Source organism: Ictalurus punctatus, chromosome 13 (assembly GCF_001660625.3).
Source record: "Ictalurus punctatus breed USDA103 chromosome 13, Coco_2.0, whole genome shotgun sequence".
NCBI classification, from domain to species: domain Eukaryota; kingdom Metazoa; phylum Chordata; class Actinopteri; order Siluriformes; family Ictaluridae; genus Ictalurus; species Ictalurus punctatus.
Genome location: NC_030428.2, coordinates 4,621,570 through 4,634,700, shown reverse-complemented (window position 1 = coordinate 4,634,700; position 13,131 = coordinate 4,621,570). Strand labels below are relative to the sequence as shown.

Genomic DNA, 13,131 nt, shown 5'->3' with positions numbered 1-13,131 from the left:
TGGAAGAGGTCTTGTGAGATGTTATGGAGCATTGTAGAAGGGATTGGATCCAATGGGCAGGTGGTAGGATTACAGGACAAGATGACTTGTGGGATCTCTTCTGTTGCTAGGTTAGAAAACATGTGCCAGTGAAAGAGAAGGGGGATCCTGAATGTGTAGTGTAGGAGTTGGAGTAGGAGTGAAGGTCTGCCAGATTTGTTCAATATTCCCATTATAAAAGGTGGCAAAGTCTTTAGCTGTTAGGCAGGATGGCACAGGAGGAGCTGGCTAAGTAAATGAAGAAAAGATGTCGTGGAGATTGCGGGGATCTTGTGCAGAAGTTTCCAGCTTTTCCTTATAGAAGGCAGTCTTAGCAGAAGTCATTCAGATGAGAATTTGGACAGGAGAGCATTGTAGCACTTCCACATACTGTCACATTTTATATATGTGTGTTTAATTAATGAAATTATTGCCACATGTGACTTGTAAGTGTTGTCTTGTTACTGATGACGTGGTTGTTTGTGGAAGTGAGCATAACCTGGAAAATATTTGTACATACTTTTAAAACAGGACTTTTACACAGCAAAAAAGACTCTGTGGGCAGGGGATTATTGTAATTACTTGGTGGTTAACTTTCTGTTTAATACACTAGTGCCTACTGAACTTATTTGGTGTTTGTTTGGTGTTGTTAATTACTCTTCATCGCAAACTGTTAAAGTCCACACTAATTGTAACCAGTGCCTCTCATGGATGAGTTTTTACATAGTGGTGGCCTGTAGAGGAACTATTTTTAATGTGTGTTGTTATAAAGAAAAAAATAGAGTTCACGATTGAGCACAATATAAATAGTAAGACTGTTGACAGGACTGCCAAGGGTAATACTGTGCATCCTGCAGTGGATTTCATGGCAGGCCTCTTTGTGGTTTGGTACAATCCCATGTCAATAATGTCAATGCTTAGTTCACTGTATCTCTCTGACAATAATGAATCTGATGTCAATGTGCCTATTACTGATGTATGTACAATGCAAACACTTCAGACAGAGTTGGAACAAGTGCAGGGTGAGTTATTGGCCTTAAAAACATAGGTCGAAACTCTAGAGGCAGGTCATAGATAATAAGTTGACAACACTCTTAATAGAGAAGCCACTTTACTGGAGGCAGTGGAACACTTTCTAGACTACACCCGCAGCTACCTCTCATATTACAAATATACACCATCCCATATCCCACTATGGTAACTCTCAAGCATGTGTTCCACTTCCCACAACTCTGAGTAGTACATACATAGTCAGCCAACCCATACATACCCACCTACCACCTTACCCTCTCATGTCTTGCCTGGTGATTCCTCATTCTGTGCAAGACCTCCTATACTCCTAAACATCCCCTCTTTCGGTGACTTCACTGAAATTTCGGATGTCCTCAACTTCATAGAGAACTTCCTCGACAGTTGGCTCTACCAAGAATTGAACTCATGGGAACCCTGACCATAATGTTGAGAAGACCTGCACTGAGTTGGTGGAAGGCACAGAAATCTAAATATGTGACTGGAAGTCTTTAAAAGAAGTCTTCATGACTGCTTTCCTTCCTGATGGCTACTCAGTGGAGGTGGAGGATAAGCTCAGGGAGGTGGAGGTGGAGGATAAGCTCTGGTACAACAGCTGGGGCAGAAGCTGAGAGATTTCACCTATGATTACTGCGCTCTCTGCTTGAAGTGGAAGGCAGATATCACGGAAGAGGAGCTGGAAGGCTGCATCCTTAATAACATGAATCCCTTAGTTGCCAGCTGCCTAAGAGGTACAGTGATAACAGTGGGACAGCTGGTCAATGTGGGCTCCAGGGTAGAAAAAAAGCTGCATGGGAGCAAAGGACTATTGGCAGAAGTTTGCTGTGTAGAACTCCAAAGAAAAGAGTAGCAAGAAACCACCTGGAAGCCAAGGTCCTAAAGATCTTGCAAGTGTGTTTGTCACACACTCTCATGACTCCAGACTCCTCACACCCTTCCTACTCATCGATTCAGACCGTACTTATACCATGATGCAGCTGAGTCTGTCTAGACAACTGGAAGAGTATATGACCAACATCGACTCACACCTCCAGTAAAATTTGTTATAGAAGATGGGAAAATGCATCACTCCAGAGCCAATAGAAACCTATCCTACATGAATGGCGTTGTTCTGCCTGTACATTAGACACTTCCATTATGGATGATGCCCACCTGACTTTTCCTGTTATCTTGGGGTTAGTCTTCATCACAGTGACAGCAGCTATTCTTGATTTGGCTAACAACCAATACAGGGTGCACTCTGCACAAGGCCATGTCTACCATCTATTCTTTCATCACCAGTGAATGGCAGTCTCTCCACTCAACATCAGCTAGATTCAGTGGTGACTCTGTATTATTACATTACCCCCAGAACCAACATGACCATGCTGGACTGCATCCAGCAATGAGTCTGCTCCTAAGTGGGACAATTAGCAGGAGCTGAGGAAGCTGAAGGAGGCTTGGCCATTTGTCTCCAACTTGTTGTGCCAGACAGCCATAGTGAAGCCCTGAATTTCCACCCTGGACAAGGTACCGGTAAAAAGCAGAGCATACAGGGTGTCACCCTTTAAGAAAGCCGTAATAGAACACCTTGGTCCTCACCTGTGGTCTTAATGCCTAAACCAGATGGCTCCTACTGGTTTTGCATAGACTACAAGAGGCCTACCATGCCCATACTACATGACATCCTTGAAACTTTGGAAGGCGCCTCCTGGTTCACAACCTTGGATTTGTAATCTGGATACTGGCAGGTGGAGAAGGAGGAAGAAAGCAGACAAAAGACAGCCTTTATTACCACGAAGGGCCTATTCCAACAAAAAAAATCGGCATATGGATTATGCAATGCCACTGCAATCTTCCAATGACTGATGGAGTGAGTGCTGAGTTATCTAAGGGGAAGGATCTGCTTTGTTTACATTGATGACATCATATATTCTAAGACCTGTGAACAGCAGCTGAAGTTTCTAGATCATCTCCAAACAGGGATGGAAGCTAACACTGCCAAAATCCAAGTGGTGGTGAACTACTCCAGCGCTTCTTGGCTTTAGAGGGGTAGTACCACTGAACTGCCTGGAGAAGAAAGGGGTCAAATGAGAGCGATCACTAGATTGTCAAGCTAATCGTTTGCCTGGAGCTTCTTGCTTGTATCAGCATTTAGATTATTCTGTTCTGTTCTTTTTAATCAATAATTTTGCACTATAATTCCCATTTGTTGTTTCACTTTCCGTTCTGCCGTATTTAAAGCCCTCACAGCAGGGCAAATGGGTGAATACTCTGTGGCATAATCACAACGTCAAAGCTAATGCTAACGCTAAGGCTCACCCAAAGGAGCACCACTCCTCTCTGCTTCCAACAGGTTTGCTCTCCTCAGCGAAGCACCCACAAAGAAACCTGAAAGAGCTCTGGTTATAGGAAACTCTATCTTAAGGCACAAGAAAATAACTAGGCCTTTAGGGGCTCCAGCAGCTTTAGTCTGGTATATACCGGCAGCCAGGGCACCGGACATAGGCGGTAATCTTAGGGTCTTAGGAAAGCACAGGTTTTCAAAGATAGATATTCATGTATGACCTAATGATATACGCCTTTGTCAGTCAGTGTTTACTAAGAGTAACATTGTAGAGGTGTGTAAATTAGAATTCCGATGCAGTAATATGCTCTGGTCCCATCTCAATGTAGCGTGGCGATGTAGCTCACAGCAGGTTATAGTCACTGAACTGCTGGATGTCCAGGTGCTGCTCCAATTGAGATTTATAGATCATTATAGTAGTTTTGAGGGCAAAGCTGGCATGTTAGGGTGGGATCCCACTCGGGATGGTGCTGTTCTCATTTCTTGCAGCATAGCACATAGTCTCAGAACAGCCACAGTTAATCGGTGACAATCCAGAGCCAAGGCCAGGGAACAGACAAGCAGGCTAATCTGACTGTCTGCTAGCTGCACTGAATCATCACCTAGGCTCCAAAATATTGAGACTGTGTCTGTTCCCCAAGCTAAACAAAAATGTAGAAATATTCAGAAAGTTTGTTTTAGTAACCCAATTAACATAAAATTAGATAATACTGAATGCATAGCCAGCAACTTTGATCTGAAGCTATGACTGTTAAACATTAAATCTCTTACATCTAAAGCACTTATTATTAATGAAACCATTACTGATAAGGAGCTTATTATAATGTGTTTAACAGAAATAGGGATTAAACCAAATGAGTGCATATCAGTAAATGAAGCTAGACCTCCTGAATACAGTTGTATACATCAGCCCCATATAACAGGCAGAGGAGGAGGTGTCACACTCATTTATAATGATAATCTAAGTGTCACACAAAAACCTAGTCATAAATTCAACTCTTTTAAAGTTCTTTATACTAGTATAACATATATTCAGCAAAAAAAAGAAACATCTCTTTTTCAGTTGACTTCATTTTAAAAATAATTTTATAAAATCCAAATAATCTTTACAGATCTTTATTGGAAAGGGTTTAAACAATGTTATTTCATGCTTGTTCAATAAACCATAAACAATTATTGCACATGCACCTGTGAAACAGTTCTTAAGACATGAACAGTTTACAGGCGCTGGGTAATTAAGGTCACAGTTGCAATAACTTAGGACACTAAAGATACCTTTGTATTGAACTGACGAACTGACAAATCTGGTGCAGTCCATGAGGATGAGATGCGCTGTAGTACTTAAAGCAGCTGGAGGCCACCAGATACTGACTGTTACTTTTAATATTTACCCTCCCTCGACACCCCCCCCCCCTTTGTTCAGGGACTCATTATTCCATTTCTGTTCCTCAGATGTCTGTGAAACTTGTTCAGTTTATGTCTCAGTTGTGTTTAGAATGTTTTTATGTTAATACAAATATTTACACATGTTAAGTAATTTGCTGGAAATAAAAGCAGTTGAATGAGAGGATGGTTCTTTTTTTTTCGGAGTATATGTCGCCATAAAAAATAAGTCTACTAAATCAATTCTGCTAATTATTATTTAATTATTACCACAGCATCACCTCACCTGTACTGCTGTATAAGTACCATGCACTAACCAATTGCACCACACCCTTAGCAGATGCCTCTGATATAGAGGTAAGAGTGATACTCTCTCAAATATTTGGGGCACATCCCAAACTTCATCCACTCACCTTCTTATCCAAGAAACTCATAGCATAAGTATGTTGTGGGGAACAGAGAGCTGCTGGCTTTCAAGCTAACATTGTAAGAATAGAGTCACTGGCTGAAGAGTGCCCTCCACCCCTTCATCATATTCACTAATCATAAGAACATCAAGTTCCTGAGAACCACTAAATGACTCAACTCTCGCCAGGACAGATGGCCTCTGTTCTTCATGGGGTTCCAGTTTACTGTCTCCTTCGGACCAGGCCCTGGGGGGTTGATGGTCCTGTCATGTCAACGCCAAACTCTGCACCTTCTGCACCTCTGCCTACAACATGGCCACCATGGACTCCATTTTCCAATTCACATACTCAAGTTCACCCAATTACTGATTGCACACACTTGGACTAAATTACCAACACACACAAATATACACTCACAGCACTAAGACTTTGCAATGAATTCATTCAGTCCTGTTTCTACATCTGACATATCAAGCCTTTGATTCATGTTTGCTTTTTCTGGTTGTGACCCATGTTTTCCTTCTTGTTTATTGATCATTGTACTGTTTGTACACCGCCTGACCCTTTGCCTGTTTCTGGATTTTTATTTTGTGATTTAGATTTGTTTCTGTTTGGCAGTATTTATTTTTTTTAATAAAATCATTCACTGCAACTGGCACTGTGTCTAACACCTGACACTTAGACTTTAATTTGTAGTAGATCACTGTGTTTACCTGCTCAGAGTTAAGGACAGTCATTTTTGTCAGTTGTATTTTATCTATTTACATCTTGTGCTATCAATTGAAAGATTGAGTTTAAATCCAAGAAATCCACTGCTGGCCCTTTTCACCTTTATTCCTCAACTAATTCTGAACTTGGATCGTGAGTTATTTATGATAAAATGTAAAATAAATAAATAAATTAAAAAAGTAAAAAAATAAAAAGAAATAAATGACTAGTTGTATTACAATTAATTGAAATTATTACTTCATTGCATTGCTACATGACTGTACATGTAATGTTTTAATTTTTTTTGCTGTATTTATGAGATATTTGTGATTACAATGATCAGTTTCACCTTCAGAGTTGCCTGATTTGCTGCCCGTCTTCTCTCATATGTCCTCACTCAGATTTAGAAGCCGGAGCCATCTGACCTCCTCTGATTTGTGATAATGAGATCAACAGGGATTGATGACATCATTGGCCACCAGGATCAAGACAAAAAATAAAAAAGACTAGGCATGCAATGAAGAAGAGAGGAGTGAGAAAAAAGTGCTCAGTCCACTCAGTCAGGTGTGCTGATGATATCCTAGGAGATATTGAGAGATTTCTTGGACTGTTGAGCGTCCCACATTTCAACAGGTAAGAAGAAGTGCTGATAATGGAATGAATGGATGCAAGCATGAGAATGAAAAGGCTGTGAAGTATTTTGATTAAAATATGACAGGAAATGATGACTGATTGCTATCAGTGATCACTAATGTTGGGAGTGAGGTGCTAAAAATGAATGCGTTGTTAAAGACTCATGCTACTGCAATCTATATTTTCTTTGAGGAAAAAAGAGTAATAAATTTGAGTTTTCAATTTATATTTATATATATATTTTAACCAAATCTATTCATTATTATTTGCGTTGTCTTGAGCAAGTTGACACAAAAATTTCCAAACAATCAATAAACTTGATCTTATCTTATATTGAGTCTGTATTAAATTCTTCCGACAGCTGAGATGGCACGGGACATGTCCGATAAGGAGATCCTGAAAATGGAGCTGGAGCAGCTGCAGAAAGAAGTTAACACTCCCCGGATTGCAGTGAGTTACCTCAGTGTCCATCCAGGCATCTAAATAGGACTGGGGTGTCAAACATAGGGCCATCATGTTTCAGGGCCATTAACTCATCTACTGACAAAATGTGTTAATGATTCATGTGTAATTCTTCATTAGCAAGATAAAAAATGATACTGTAATCATGTGTCTTTCCAAAATTTAGGGCAACAATTTTGCAAAATATATAGATTTTTCTCCCCGATTTATGATATATAATCACAATTAAATGAAAACCATCAATTGGAATTGGAGCCATGTTCATCTGTTTTTGTAGGTGATACATCATCAATCCATATCAGAATGGACATTTCAGATAAATGCCAATAAACATTTGAAATAAACATTTGATGATGTGTTATAAACAGATTATTTTTGATCAGCCCACTTGACATTGGATTAATTATCTGTTACCGTTATCTAAAATGAGCAAGACACCCCAGTCCTTTGATATACTTCCTGTCTTAATCTTCACTTTAATAAAAATAACTCCTTCATCCATTAGAGTACAAGTGAGTCTGAATCACCTTTACTTTAATTCTTCATTCCAGATGTCTAAAACTGCCCCTGAGCTTGTCACCTTTATCGAGTCCCAGTCTGCAGAGGACCCCCTAATCAAGGGAGTTCCTGAAGACAAGAACCCCTTTAAGGAGAAAGGAGGTTGTGTTATTACATAGCGAAGTCTTCATAATACTAACAAAAGGCTTTCTAAAGGGCTCATCACAGGTCTGTCCCATCTTCTACATTTTAAAGGCAATAACTGAGAGAGGAAAAAGAGATAATTTTATTTTCTCACCTTCTCATTAGGTTCGGCGTTCTTTAAAATAAAGAGTAGAAGCACAAGACACCCCTTCAACCCCTACATGGATCTTTTCATTTTGTGTTTTCAAAAAATATCCACATTGGTATGGTATTTTTAGCGTGGACAAATGTTAGTGTATATAAAGTAAGATTTTAAATTTTAAATGTATATCTGGATATCTGTAAAGCTGCTTTGTGACAATATCCATTGTTAAAAGTGATATATAAATAAAATTAAACTGAACTGAATGCCTTTTCTCATTTTTTGTATTATATTCTGTAATATAAACTATACATCTATTTATTTGCAAAACTCTACTCTCCTTTGGTAGCTATAGCTGATGATGGATTTGTATTCTGTGACCTTGGATTCCTTGCTTATTTGCTGAATATATATATATATAAATATATAAATATATAAATAAATTCATCACATCATTACACACACACACACACACATATGTAATGAAATATTAATAATTAATTGAATTAAAAAACAAACAAACATGCTAGCCTGCATGTGTGGAGCTTCACAGATGTCCCAATATTACTTAATGCTAATGAGACCAGAGTGTTAACGATTCTACGGTCCACTAACTCCGATCCTCGACTCTTCCAACCTGTCTGTCCAAATGCTTAATCCTGTTCTCCAAACTTCATCTCAGGATTAAGGATCTAAGCATTTTATCCTATTAAGTCGCAGTCCATTGTCCTCATTCAGTGTATTGAAGTCACACTACTGTAAGAGCCCCTAACCTCACCGAAACCAAGAGCCTAGATCAGGCTTCATAACATACACTGTTCACTGACTCTTGGGGTTTGTCCCAAGCAGTATACTACCATACTATAAAACATGACCTCCAAAATAGTAATACTCGGAACGTGCTAATTCCACTTGGAATTATCTCAATAATAACAACCACTAGTAAACACTTATACATTTTAATAGCTTTATTTTGGAGTAAACACAGTAAAACTCCATTGTATGTCTGTGTGTGTGTTCTTTTCACTGATGCCTGTTTATGTTCTTTACTGTTCATCAATAACATATTAACCTAAGGCTGAATTTCTTAAGAGTTGATATTAATGAAATCTAATGTGAATACAAAACTTTTTTTCAGCACCTTATAGCACCTTTTTTTGAAGAATTTTCAGCACTGTGATAAATTTAGGCCTACAGTTTAAGCTGAATGAAACAAATGATCAATACATAGTAGGGATGAAACGGAATATGAATACATTATACAGATTAAACATATAATGTGCTATAAATGGATACAAATATAGAAATGAATAGGATGTGCACTACTGTTTTTGTTTATCAATTTTCTTTCACTGGTTGATTTGTTATTGAGCTCCAGCTGCAAATTTAGGTTTAAATCCGAATACAGATTACCTTCCATTTGGAGCAATTAAATAAGAGGTACACCCCTAATATAAAGAAATAGCAGCACACACATGATCAAAACATACAAGTGCACTGATGTATCAATCAGTAATGTTCAAATATAGTAAATATTCTTATACAAAGCTACTATCAAAGGCCATGGTTGACCGTTATTTTTGGGGTCACTCTGTTGTAAATTTCAATTTAACACTTCCCAGCTGCCATTACATATAGCACACACAGACCACACCATGTGCAGAGGGTAGCATATCTCCAAAAAATAAATAAATTCAAATAATTTAAATAATGTTAATGTCACGTTTCAAAGGTAGATACGGAAGCAACAAAACAAAGACACTAAGACAACTAGGCAAAATACTGTGGCTAAGGATAAACATAAACTATGAAAAAAAACATGGTACAGGGACAAAGGTCAAGCAGGAAGCAGTACAAACAGTGGCTATATATATATATATATATATACATATAGTGCTCGTTAAACAGAAACGTGATACAGGTGCAGGTGGTCATGTGACAATGATGTAGTATGGTGCAGTGGCTGTTGGGAAATGAAATCCAGAGTTAACTCCTTGATATATGACAGTTAACTTGTATGTTCACTGCGCAAGTTGTTCTTCATTGGTGATTAATGAAAATTGTACCCGTAAAACCATAAATCATATGGTCATTCATTCATCTTCAGTAACCATTTTATCCTGCTCAGGATTGCAGTGATTCCTGACTCTACCCCAGGAACACTGGGAGATCCATCAATTTAATTCAGTACAATTCAGTTTTATTTGTATAGTGCTTTGAAAAAAGGACAATGTCCCAAAGCAGCTTTACAGAATTATATAAATTCAGTATATAGATTTATTGTATGAATTTATCCCCAATGAGCAAGCCAGAGGCGACGGTGGCAAGGAAAAGTCCTTCAGACGATATGAGGAAGAAACCTTGGCTCCAGACTCAAAAAGGGACCCATCCTCATCTGGGTGACACTGGATAGTGCAAATATAAATAGATCCCTTTTATTAGTTAGTTAGTTCCGTCCGCGCAGCGGGGCGCATCGGGCAACAAGCATTCGCCAGCGGGCTCGGTCGGAAGCGTCGATTTCCACATCTTCCCACTTGACATCGAACGCTCGTAGATCTTCCATGAATGTTTGTCGCCATGTATTCTGCGGCCGCCCTACTCTTCTCTTCCCCCGTGGCGGCGTCCAGCGCAGCGCGATCTTTGCGTGGCGGTGGTCAGACATCCGTAGAATGTGTCCTGCAAAGCGCATTCTTCGCTCTACGACCATTTCTGCCAGGCTGCGGGAGTTTGTTCTTCTTAGAATTTCTTCATTTGAAATATGATCACGGTATGATACACCGAGTATTCTTCTCAGGCATCGTTGCTGAAACACATTCAGCTTGTGGATGACTGCCCTCGAGCTCTTCCAAGTTTCAGATGCATAGATGGCGGTTGGGATGATGATGCTATTAAACAGGCGAAGTTTGCTGTTGGTGTGGATAGTTCGCCTAGCCCAAATCGGTTGTAGCTGTTGGAAGACTGCAAATGCTCTGCCGATTCTGCGATTGACATCCGCGTTAGTCCCACCATCCGCAGCCACAATGCTGCCAAGGTAGGTGAACTGTTTGACTTCTTCGATCAGCTGGTTGCTCACCGTGATCCGCACCGGCGTCATCCGTAACCCAACTTTGGCTGCTTCGTGCTCCAGGCTAGTGGTCATCTCCTGTAAGACTTTCCCATTCTGCGCCAATAGCACAATATCGTCGGCGAATTCCAGGTCCGTCAGGCGTCCCTGGCCTGTCCACGGAATTCCAGACGCTGGCTGTGTTAGTGCTCGTCGCATGACGAAGTCCATCATCATGAGGAAAAAGAATGGTGAAAGAATGCAGCCCTGTCTGACTCCAGTCTCGATGGTGAAAAAGGCAGTATGACCTGTGTCCGTCCGGATGCAACAGCTAGAATCCTGATATAAGTTCTGGAAAATGGCGATAAACCGCTGTGGAATGCCATATAGCCGTGTGATGTTCCAAAGCGATTTCCGGTGGACGCTGTCAAACGCCTTCTTAAAGTCTATAAAGTTGACCAAGAGCGGTTTCTGATATTCGGAGCTTTGTTCAATGATGTTTCGAAGAGCAAAGATTTGTTCAGTGCACGACCGACCGCTTCTAAACCCGGCCTGTTCGTCCCGTAGAGCCTGATCGACTGCTCGCAGTATCCGTTTGAGGAGGACGAGACAAAATACCTTGCCTGGAACAAACAGAAGGGTGATGCCTCTCCAATTGTTACAGTCTGCGAGATTACCTTTCTTAGGTAATTTGACGATGACACCCTGTCTCCAGTCATTTGGGACACGTTCCATGTGCCAGCAGTCATTGAGCAGCGTAGTGAGCACCCGTACAACTTCATCACCACCCGCTTTCAGCATTTCTGCCGAGATTTGGTCAAGACCAGGTGCTTTGTTGTTTTTCAGGTGACGAATCGCTGCAGCGACCTCAGCATCCATGATGTGCCTCATGTCCACTTCCAGCTCATGATCCCTTTTATAAATGTGCTAATACTACATGGCCAAACAGTGCAATTGTGTAACCAGGAAATTCATTACAGTTTTTACACGATGTGGTTTGTTGAATTTATCCACTGTTCACCAATGGAGACTTGAGCGCAAAACTGTTGGTGGCAATTGCAGTTCTAACACTATCATAGCATAACTGTTAATATGAATTGAGGTCCAAAACCATCTTTATGGTTTTTAAGTGGTACCATCCTCAGCAATCTCAGTGATCTTTAGGCTGCACCATGTGGGGCCATCCTCAGCGGCAGCATGTGACTTCTAGTTGATGAGAACTAGAAGCAGATGTAGGGCATCAGGATGGATTGGGCAGGTCCTGAGAGCAGAAGGGGTCAGGATCACTGGGATCTCAGAAGCAGCATGTGTAGCTCGACAGAGAGTGGGAGAGATTATTAGGTATGCTTACTGCCCCATAATGCTTAAGGACAATGCACTTTGTGTGAGAGCAAGCTGGGACTCCTACAAGACTACCTATGCATAACTAAAAGGGACAGAGACATGAGGGTGCCCTGGGACATAAGGCAATCTATATCTGTCAGCCCTCATGCTCTACTCTATTACATTTACATTACATTTATTCATTTAGCAGACACTTTTATCCAAAGCGACTTACAAATGAGAAAATACAAGCAATGCGATATATCAAGCAGAGAACAATACAAGTAGTTCTACTACACTAGATCCATTAATTGAGTTCTAGAAGAAGCAAAGTGCACAGAGTAGAGGTGTAAGTGCCAGAGTAAATTTTTATTATTATTATTATTATTATTATTATTTTTTTTTTTACGGGTTGGTTAGGTGTTCACGGAAGAGGTGGGTCTTTAGCTGTTTTTTGAAGATGGTGAGAGATTTTGTGGTCCGGATTGAGGTTGGAAGTTCATTCCACCACAGAGGAACAGTTAGTTTGAATGTTTTTGAAAGGGACCTTGAACCGCGGTGAGTGGGTTCTACTAAGCATCGGTCATTCATTGATCGCAGATTGCGTGAGGGAACGTAAGCCTTCAGGAGAGAGTTGAGGTAGGAGGGTGCTGTTCCAGACAAGGTCCTGTACGTGAGCATCAAGGCCTTGAATTTGATGTGGGCGGCTACAGGAAGCCAGTGGAGGGAGATGAAGAGGGGTGTGACATGGGTTCTCTTGGGCTGGTTCGAGACGAGGCATGCTGCTGCATTCTGAATCACTTGAAGGGGTTTGATGGAGCTGGCCGTTACATAAGAAAAAAACTATTCACAAAAGGCTTGACTAAACTAATGTTTTCAGCCTAGACTTGAACACTCAGACTGTGTCTGAGTCAAAAACACTTATAGGAAGGCTGTTCCATAACTGTTTGGTTTTGTAAGAGAAAGCTCTACCCCCTGCTGTAGCCTTCACTATTCGAGGTACCAACAAATAGCC

General features: G+C 40.5%; 1 protein-coding gene across 1 annotated transcript; it reads left to right on the top strand.

Annotated features, from left to right (window-relative positions):
• The first annotated feature begins 6,414 nt into the window (after positions 1 to 6,414).
• On the top strand, positions 6,415 to 8,006 carry gngt2b (guanine nucleotide binding protein (G protein), gamma transducing activity polypeptide 2b). Its single transcript, XM_017482986.3, has 4 exons — positions 6,415 to 6,504; positions 6,866 to 6,954; positions 7,518 to 7,692; positions 7,774 to 8,006. Exons 2-3 carry the CDS (start codon positions 6,871 to 6,873, stop codon positions 7,641 to 7,643), a joined length of 210 nt encoding a protein of 69 aa, XP_017338475.1. The 5' UTR covers positions 6,415 to 6,504; positions 6,866 to 6,870; the 3' UTR covers positions 7,644 to 7,692; positions 7,774 to 8,006.
• Positions 8,007 to 13,131: the final 5,125 nt, after the last annotated feature.

Excerpts from the sequence above, each read along its gene's own strand:
- gngt2b (XM_017482986.3), top strand. The coding sequence starts at position 6,871 with ATGGCACGGGACATGTCCGATAAGGAGATCCTGAAAATGGAGCTGGAG. Across the intron at positions 6,955-7,517 it reads TTAACACTCCCCGGATTGCA|ATGTCTAAAACTGCCCCTGA; the intron begins GTGAGTTACCTC and ends TCTTCATTCCAG.